General features: G+C 42.8%; 1 protein-coding gene across 1 annotated transcript in view; it reads right to left on the bottom strand.

Moving 5' to 3' along the window:
* Nucleotides 1-9,548, bottom strand: part of dlgap2a (discs, large (Drosophila) homolog-associated protein 2a) — a 130,921-nt gene that overhangs the window by 11,940 nt on the left and 109,433 nt on the right. The window contains exons 7-8 of the mRNA XM_068579952.1: nucleotides 8,652-8,711; nucleotides 3,430-3,815 (exon numbers count right to left, since the gene is read on the bottom strand). Coding sequence (XP_068436053.1) covers nucleotides 3,430-3,815; nucleotides 8,652-8,711 — 446 coding nt within the window. The remainder of the gene's footprint in view (nucleotides 1-3,429; nucleotides 3,816-8,651; nucleotides 8,712-9,548) is intronic.

The following is a 9,548-nucleotide window of genomic DNA, read 5'->3' as shown; positions in this document are numbered from 1 at the left end:
ACGGAAGGAGGGCAAAACGTCCAGGAGGCTGCAGAGAGGCTGGAGATTTATGTGCAGCAGGTTTACCTACCCTGAAGATGATTTGGTCTACCTACATAGAGATACGCTGGTGTGAACACACACCTAAACACACACACACACACACCCACACACACTGCATCAGTAATTACAGTCACATCGTCAGCACAGGTGTGGAAACTGTGAGCATCAGCAAAAAGTTGAACAGAGCCACTGTGCCTTTCATACAAAACACACAAACACCACCTGGTGACATTTCCCAGCCAGCGACTGTGTTTAAGGTTAAAAACCTTGACTTCCCTCGTTGCACAACGGCATAATGGCTCCAAATAAATCTTTGTAAATCCATCAATTAGTACTGTAGAACACACACACGTCTCAACTTTGGTTGAAGTGCATCCCAGGCCGATGTAAAGTGGTCCGTAAGGACGACGGGAAGTCAGACAACACCACGTCCGCATGGTCAAAGATCGAAGATCAAAGATATGTTGACCCTCTCCGAGATAGAGGTGTCAAACAGGAAATAGCAAATCAATACAGTGGCAGGCTAATTGAGGTTAATTACACTGCCAGCTGTAGGTGAAGCAGACTGATTGGCCATGTGATATTATGTCAATGTCAGGATGAAGTTGTCTGCGTTATAGATAAATCAATACTTGAACCTTGAGTTGCCTGCTGCGACACATTATTGTCATCGCATCGAAACTGGCAGACAACAATACAGTAGTTGTAGAGAGCAGCTCACATCCACACACAAAGGACGCCTAAAACGTTTCTTTTGTTATTTATTGAGGTCGCAATTACATCATATTTCGTTGTGTGTTTTAATGGAGCAGTTCTCTCAAGGAAAGTCTCCAAAAATCAACAACCGCTTATTGACTCAACTCACCAAATTATATTTAAAATAACTCACTCTGTTAGAATCAGAAGAGAAATACTAAGAACATTTCCTGGGAAATTATTAGGAATACAGCCCATTTAAAGCATTAATGTATTATTCCCCTCTCAGAATGCTGTTTTAATAGGTTTTTGTCCTCCACCAGGTTGATAAAAATGCCAGAATTCATAAAAGAAATATGAACTTAGTGTCCTCAATCTCCCTTAAACTATGATGGAAAAGCTGCCCGCTCTACATTCTTATCCCTCTTGAATGTGTCTGTAAAAGCACCTGCCTTGTTAATTAAAAGTGATTATGGACTTAACACACATCGCCGGAGCCCATTTTAAAGCCAGTATAATCTTTTGTCGCTCTCACTCACATGTGCACACATACAAATACATTTACGTGCTCCCTGGCTACACCATCCTTTACTTCACGTGGGGCTCAACACAGTATCCCCTATATTTATCTTACCCACTGTCACACATTGGATTTGTATTCTGCTCTGTTGGCATGACAGGTTTCCATACTGCACTCCTGCTGTTTAACATTCCTCAGTGGATTCAGGTGCCCTGATCATGCGTTGAAGGGAAACAGGAAGCTGTCAGTACTGTATGCGTGTGAGGGAGAGGGAGTCCTCTGCTCGTTGACTGAGTGATGCAGCGACTTAGACACTGAATGAATGAGTGAGGGAGTGAGTCATACGATCAATAAACGAGTCAGGGAGTGAACACTTCGGGGTCCAGCGTGAGCAAATGAATGAATGCGAGATGAACTTGCGATTTGCATGTGAGTGAATCAAGATGTTTACAGGAGGCAGGTAATTACTGGAACCGGAGGACTGAGAAACCTGCTTTCACATTCATCCGATTCGTCCCCTAACTCCTACTGAGTTTGTGAAACACGGCTGGCATTTAACATGTGTTAGTGAGGACTGACACGGGCTCTGTTGTGAGAAGCCGGCGTTTTCTTTTGCTCTGGGATTATTGTAAACATGTCTTAGTTTTAGTTACATATTGGAGTTTGGCCCAACAACACAAATCATGTTGATGAGCCTAATGAGGATGGCCAGAATACAAATGGACCTTAATACAAGTTTAAATCTAGGGACCAATAGGGGGCCCATTAAAATATTACTAAAACATAAAATGCCGATTTCCAAATATTTCCAGTTCCCGCAATGCTCCCTCTAGTTTTTGATTTTTAACAACACCCTTTTCTGTTTTTCTCACATCGACTTAGAAACTATAATATACTAATGTAACTTTGGTTGGCGTCCAAAAAATCTGCGGTGGAGGTTTCTCATATAAATTACAGTACATAATTTTAATAGACTGCTTGAACTAATGTGTTGGAGGCTATTTTTATTAATTGCTCCCATTTACACATTACAGTGAAATGTAGTGTTCGGGCACAATTTGCTGCGGGGTATTCTCTAACTTTGGATGTGATACAACACAGAGGGTGTAGCTGCATCAACTGACTTTGAAGGGATTATTTATTCGCTCGCTGACTCCCTGAGGGCAACATCTGACAGTCTGTGGCTTCTGTGTAATTTGGGTGTTAGGCTGATCTGCAGCCATTTCTTCTTAATATCACCTTGAACAAGAAGGAGCAGAAAAAACATAGCAATTACCCTTAAAGGTGGTCTTGATTTAATTTGGCAAAAAACTTGAACAACGCCCACTGACATTCAAACACCTACAGCTACAAAATAATGAAGTGATTCTTTTATTTGAAAGGTTTGTCCTGGACTTTGAATAAATAGCATTAATTACTGAGGATACGAGGGAGAGATTAATAAAAGTAGACGTGGACGAGGTAAAATAATGTCTGTAAAGATGGTTTAGGGGCGGACAACTTAAGTATGTGGACCAAGAAGAAAACAGAAAGAAACAGGACAATGACCACTAAATATGCACAGAGCATGAGAAGATGCCAACAATGGCTTTCGGAATCTCAAATTCACACAATAACGATAGTCTGCTTTGATAAAATGCCATAAATGGCCCTGAGGTGATGGCGTGAGCGGACACGGATTCCTCAGCCTTTGTTGTGCAACCTTTAGACTGCGACTGCAGATCAACAACACCAGGACCTCAGCATGTATCAGAGAGGCAGACGAATCCGAGATAAGATCACACGGAGTGGACGGTGGAGAGAGACAAAGAGAAAAAGGAAGCGAAAGAGAGAGAAGGAGAGAGGGAGCGTGAGGTTGGAGAGGAAGAATAATAGGTTTAGTAAATGAAGAAGCAGTGAATGAACCATGGAGTGAACTTCATTCACTACGACCATGCTCCAGCATGAGTCAAATCTTAATTTATGGATTGCGGTAAGATGACTCACTCTTGCTATTTTTAGCTGCTGAAAAGAGAACATTGTCTCTGAGCTGAATTGAGGTGAGTGTGTGTTTGTATTTGTGTGTGTTTTTGTGTGAGTATTCTGTATTATTATGCAGCCGCGCGTAGGTTTGATTTGTAAGAATCTCTTGTGAGATCTTCTCATTATTCCCCCTCTGAGACCAGACTAACCTGTATCCCTATAGAGGATCGAGGGGTCTTCAAGTACTCCTCGGCCTTCGACACCAGGACGGCCTTGTCGCAGGTGAGCACCGAGCTGTGGCTGTCTGTGGACGGGTGTCTCTTTCCAGACATGACACCGGCTGCCTCCATGGCTATGGTCACAGCCTTGGCGCTGTCCAGGCTGTCGGTGGAGTTGTAAAGGGCCCTCCCTGGATTCAGGCCCAGGCTGAGGCCGTCGGGGGCCCACATCCCACCGTGAGGGCGCCTGCCCTCATGGTAGGCGTCCTGGGTGGACTCGGTGCTGCTCTGGGCCGTGATGGAGATGAGGGGTTTGGAAGTGGTACGGGGCGGGACGGGAGGAGGGGCCTTCTTGTAGTTGGGTGTGTAGGTGATGGCTGGAAAAGGTGAAAAGACATCATTATTCGAAAATGGCATTTGAAAATGATTCAAATGCTGCATTTATATGATCGTGTCACTGCCAATACGGAACTTTATATGCATTGTATATGTTCAATTGGATGCTATTTCAAAGTTACTACAGATCAAGAAAATATAATTATGTTTTAGGATTTAAGAAGTAATCCTGAAAAAACATTCAGCAAAAATAATCATCTACTTATGACCAGACTATAACCTGTAAAAGAGGGCATTTTGTAGTTTAACTAAACTACATCATAAACTACATCATAAATATTCCTTCTGGTGTTTGACATCATCCTTTATAAGTTATATATTAAACAGTAACACTTAAAATAACAATACCCCATTCTCAACCCCGCCACAGGCATCATCTGAAGCTAGAAAGGATGAGGTTGATGATAGTGTCTATCTTTATTAATGCCAATAATAATGAATTAAAACCAGAACCAACAATGCATTAGTTTGTCTCCTCATACTTTCTCACTCCCCTGTGTGTAGCAGCAAGTCTAATTTATATCCTATTGAGGACAGAAAATACATTCATTCAAAACAAGTCATTTTAAATCAATTCCTAAAACAACTAGACGTGCAAACGAGAGTAAATAGATCATTTATTGGGGACTATTTTCAGGGGCAGATTAATACACATTCTGAGCTCTATTCATTATTTTAGAAAGCAGGATGGTGTATGTGGGATCAACTCAAAATAAACTGCAGTGCCTGTCACCCAACGCAACAGTGTGACTCCTTCATGTGGAGCTCAATGGAGCTCTATGGCACAAACATTGAGTCATTGTTAGTAGGATGTTGTTGGTTATTGGCAAAAGAAAGAAAACAGTTCAATATCACCAGACTTTTCCTTTATTCATCTGGCATGTACCTATCAGCCCTCTTCATTGCCTTCATCATGAAGTTGTGTTTGATAGTTCAGGTCGCAATAAACCTTCTCGATACTCAAACAGAAGCTTAAGCTCCTGGGTCTTACCACACAGCTCTGGTCCAAACATGTATTTCGCTGCAACATGGCACATGGTATGTGTGTGAATCTACACACTCCTCCCAAGATCAGTATATGGCAGAGACATCATGCAGACATCACATATTTGTCATATGTCAACAAGCCGTTTAATGAAAGTACTTTCCAGTGTGTGAGCGATTACTGTTATTGCTTAGCTAACTCACTTTCATTACCCGATGACCTCATTAGCGGATACGCGAATAGCTAATAAATCATGCCAATTATGATGGGACATTAAGCAGCAACACCATTTGTTTCACAACTTTCTAAAATATAGCTGGTTACTAAATATGTCCAACCATAATTCATGGCAAAGTGATGATCATCTTTTCAAACCAAGCTCCTGGCTGAGTGAGTACCTTCTGTTCATGAGGTGCGTCTCCTTAAAGTTACGTCCCCATGCAACAAACCTGCGTTGTCAGTTACGTTTCGCGGAAAACGTATTCTTTCCTGGATCCCATTTACATTTCAAGTTGTCGTATGAGAATGTCATTTTGTAGGAGGCGGGTTTAGTTTGCCTCTACGCATGCACAAACCTTGATCCTCCCCTCACGGTCAATTTCAGTGCTCAGATAGTCGAGGAAATGGTCGGAAAGGTGGGCAATGTGTAAATGCTCTGAACATATAGTTTTGGGAATAATTAATAAGTGGATCGAGTAACGGAGAACTCCAAAGCTTCTAACATGAGACACTCGTCAAACATGGATGCACGGTAAAAAAAACAAACCCTGAGAAGTAATCAACAGTACTCGTGTGGAGGATCCTGGTGAGGAGATACCGCTCATCTTCTCATTCTGTCCATTTCATGACAGAGAGAGAGGGGATTACTTCTTTCAAGTGTGAACGAGAATATGGACTTAATCCACAGAGAGATGGACTGGAGGAACGGGTCATGAACGCCTTCTAAGCTTGACGTGTCTTTATTTTCAAACAAGGCCTTTCCAGAAGAGCTCAGTCCGTGTGGTTACAGGCGGAAGCGTCTGAAGCGGAAGCTGTGCTCGATGCGTTTTGATGAAAGCTGAGAGCGCGCCAGCTACCTCAGAGCCAGAAACAGAAGGAAGAGATAAGGCGAAGAGGAAGAACACTGCGTCACGCTGCAGGTTAAGTTATGGGTTATCGTTTTCCTTGACAAAGAGGTAAATCGGGTTGAACTCTGTGTTTCTGTTTCTCCTTTACAAATGCTTACATCACACAAAGCAATGAAGGAAGTCCTTCTGAGACCAACATGTGATCTATTTTGACTTCTAATGAGCTGCCCCCCCCCCCCCCCCGCCATGCAGGCTCCCTAAAGTTAATAAATAGCATTTCAGCCTAATTATATTGTAGCCTTAACACATTGTTGTCTGAAACAAGGGAAAGGTTTTCTTTTAGTTTGCAACCCTTTTTTTTATTTTTTAGAAAGAACATCTTCTAAGATAAGAATACAAACCCAGGGCTTCACCTCAAACCTGCAACACCTTATGGCCTCTTTCTCATTCCTATTTTGGGTGTGTTTATAAATAGCTATATGTCTGGACTATGAAGAGCGTTACGCTCCGGGGGAGTCATGACTCATGCGGCTGTCCATTCACAAAATAAACTTCTCATGGCTGAAGAGAGGCATTAGGGAAGAACAAGAAAGAGAGAAAATAGAGATGCAGAGGTAAGAGTGGGGACAGGAGAGCGGATCCGTGCAGACAGGATGAGAGGGCGAGAGAGAGGGTTTGCGTGTGTGAGATAGAGAGTGAAGATAAATCAGGCAGCGAGGAGAGAAAAAAGTCGGAAAGAGATGACCCATTCAGGGGGCATGATTCAGCAGGAGGACCAAAATAGAGCCATTATTAGCCAGCCAGTCGAGCAAAGGGGAGCCATAATTCCTGCTCCCATCCTGGCAATGCCAGCGTTACTCAGCATTGAGATCCCATCCGAAGTCAACACAGCGGGTGCACACTCGCTCACCCGCTCACCCGCTTGCAGTAGAAGTGTGCACATCAACAGAATGTTCCACTTTTATCGTACAATAATATGAAAATAAAGCGCTGCGCTGACTCTCATGAGCATGAGAGGTGTTCCTAAATGAAGCTCATCAATTGCAATAAACTGGCGTGCCAAACTGTTTCACCAGACAGTGCTGAACAACCACAGCTGGGTTGACAACGAGAAGAGGCAACTGTGGCTCACTGTGGTTGCACTCGCAGTCATTTAATTAATTGCAGATTTTTGGCAAGGAATTTGCCCCACAATATCAGGGCGCGTCTTGCATTGGCTAATCTTGTGGCTCTGTCTTGTTTTCAGATTTTTATTTCAGCTTTTATCAGTGGTTCTCAAACCGCCGGGCATTCCATTGCAAGGCTAATAGGGGAGGGGAGAGAGGGGAAGAGGTGCATCCAAAGTTGAATTAATTTGATTTATCAGATTCATTCGTGAAGGAACAATGGCTGAGCAAGCATGGCTATCAAGATGTATTCAGACAGTGAAACCACATGTTATGTAAAAGATAGTCAGATTTTGAACAAGGAAGACATGAAAAATAAAACTGGAGTAGATAGAGTGACTGTAAAATAGGAACAGCTTCCATTATTGGCGTCTATAGACTCCGACCTGGTCTCTCACCACAAGGAAACACCAAGCAAGAGGTGGGGAAGTAGCGATAACTCACCCATTGGAAAGTGTAGATTCATACTATTTAGCTATTCAGCATCTAAACAACTGTCAATATGCCTCAGTAAACATCTCCATGAAGCAAGATGTTTCTTTGTACGCCAGCTTTTAGGAAACAGTATGTACGGCGAGTACAGTTTAAAAGAGGTATGTCAACAACAGCGGCATCTCTAGAAGCTGCTTAATGTATTCAGTGTGAATACTCCATTTAATCTCTCTCTCTCTCTCTCTCTCTCTCTCTCTCTCTCTCTCTCTCTCTCTCTCTCTCTCTCTCTCTCTCTCTCTCTCTCTCACACACACACACACACAAACACACACACAGTGAGTTTGATTAACGTGAGACACAAAGGCGGTGATTCAACCACTCCATCTCTGTAGGACCTCTCTATCTATCAGGGCTGGCTTGTACGCTAAGAGACACGTCTTTAAGAGTCTTTCTTCCACATTGGATTTATCACTGTAGAGGAAATGCAGCAGTTTGTTTTGCAGCAGGATTTTAAGGATATGTAAATGATCTGGCAAGGTAGAGGAAGACCGATGACCAATTCCATTATTGCCACTGTGGGCGTTGCAGACAATAAGGACATTGTTATAAAAAAAACGAGAAACAGACTCAGTCATTCCTCCAACTCGCTTAACCGACACTTCCTTTGATGGCCAATGATGCCTCGGATCAAGTCCCACCGCCGAGGCCGTCTTTAAGCGAGTCTCTTGCTCCTGGTCCCGGTGACACATCTGCGTGCCACCAGTTCGACCAGTGGTCATGTAACTAGTGGGGCACGGAGGTATTACAGGTAAGGTGCAGGGGAGGGGAATGCAGAATTTCTTTATTTCAAGAACTTTATTGAGAACTTCACATATTACAAAAGTACACGGACATAAAACGTCACGAATAAATACATGGCGAAATGCCTGTACTTTCGTGGAAATGTTCACGTTACACCGTTAACAGGTTACACTTGCGTAAGCGGCTGGATTGAGAGTGGCCGTATCAAATCATCAATCCCGTTTTGCAGTCGCAGCCACTAATACTGATCAAACTTGATGGCTCACACATCTGCACTCATTCGCTTTAGTTTGGCACAGGTTGCATTTATTTAAATCTCTCGCATTGAAACAGAGCAATGGAGGATGCCCCAGGTAGCATTATTACCTGGGGTTTGTTGGAGAGTCCGATCAATGCTGCAGGTGGAGGGGAGGCAGAACTGGATCCCTGAAAACAAGGGAGTGGGGTGGATATTCAGAAAAGTGGGCATTTCTGCCCAAACATAGGGTAAGATCTATCCACACAAAACATACGCAGAGTGGACATCAAGTAACCGGCACTCTCACAATTGCTCCTCTTTTGTTTATCTTTGAATGTTTACTTGGATTATACATATCTGTTGATTATTGTCTCCCATTTTCAGATGGACACAGAGAGGCTGGCGTGAATAGATCACCTGACCTGGCTTCATGACCCTGCTCTCAACATGGTCTTACCACTGACTGGCACGGGCTCCATGCTCACAAGACGATATATACAAATGAAAGCTGACTTCCATCAAGGTCCAGTGTACTTCCGTGGTGCAGCAGTACAGATGCAGGTGTTTGTCCGGTGTGATCCGCACAAACCAGGGATCAATTGATATTTCCAGGCTGGTATGAGATTATTTCTTGAAAATATAACTGAATTTGAGTAAATTTTAGTAATGTTGTTGATAACACTATGCCACATTAATGAAGACATTTTTATGAGTAATAGGGTAAGAATGCATTTTCATTTCTGCTTTTATGAACGCATCATTATCATTATGTATGTATTATATCGCAAGTGCTTGTTGAGGTGCAAGATCATGATCCCATTTTGACCTTGTGATTGTGTCTCTGCGATTACACTCCTCTTTAACAGAAAGACATTTCCAATACAGGAAAGTAGATGTATGCGGAAAGCAATCCAAATGTGAACTGCAGTAGAGCAGTTCACTCCTCTGCCATGCCGCTGAGGTTATTGGTTTCCTTGTAAAGCATTTTAATAATATCATGTGAAGCTTGTGTTCTAGCAAACACA

Source organism: Clinocottus analis, unplaced genomic scaffold (genome assembly GCF_023055335.1).
Source record: "Clinocottus analis isolate CAN_PGR_092001 unplaced genomic scaffold, fCliAna1.0.p SCAF_17, whole genome shotgun sequence".
Taxonomy (NCBI): Eukaryota; Metazoa; Chordata; class Actinopteri; order Perciformes; family Cottidae; genus Clinocottus; species Clinocottus analis.
Note: the sequence above shows the minus strand (reverse complement) of the source record. Positions and strands in the feature narration are given on the sequence as shown.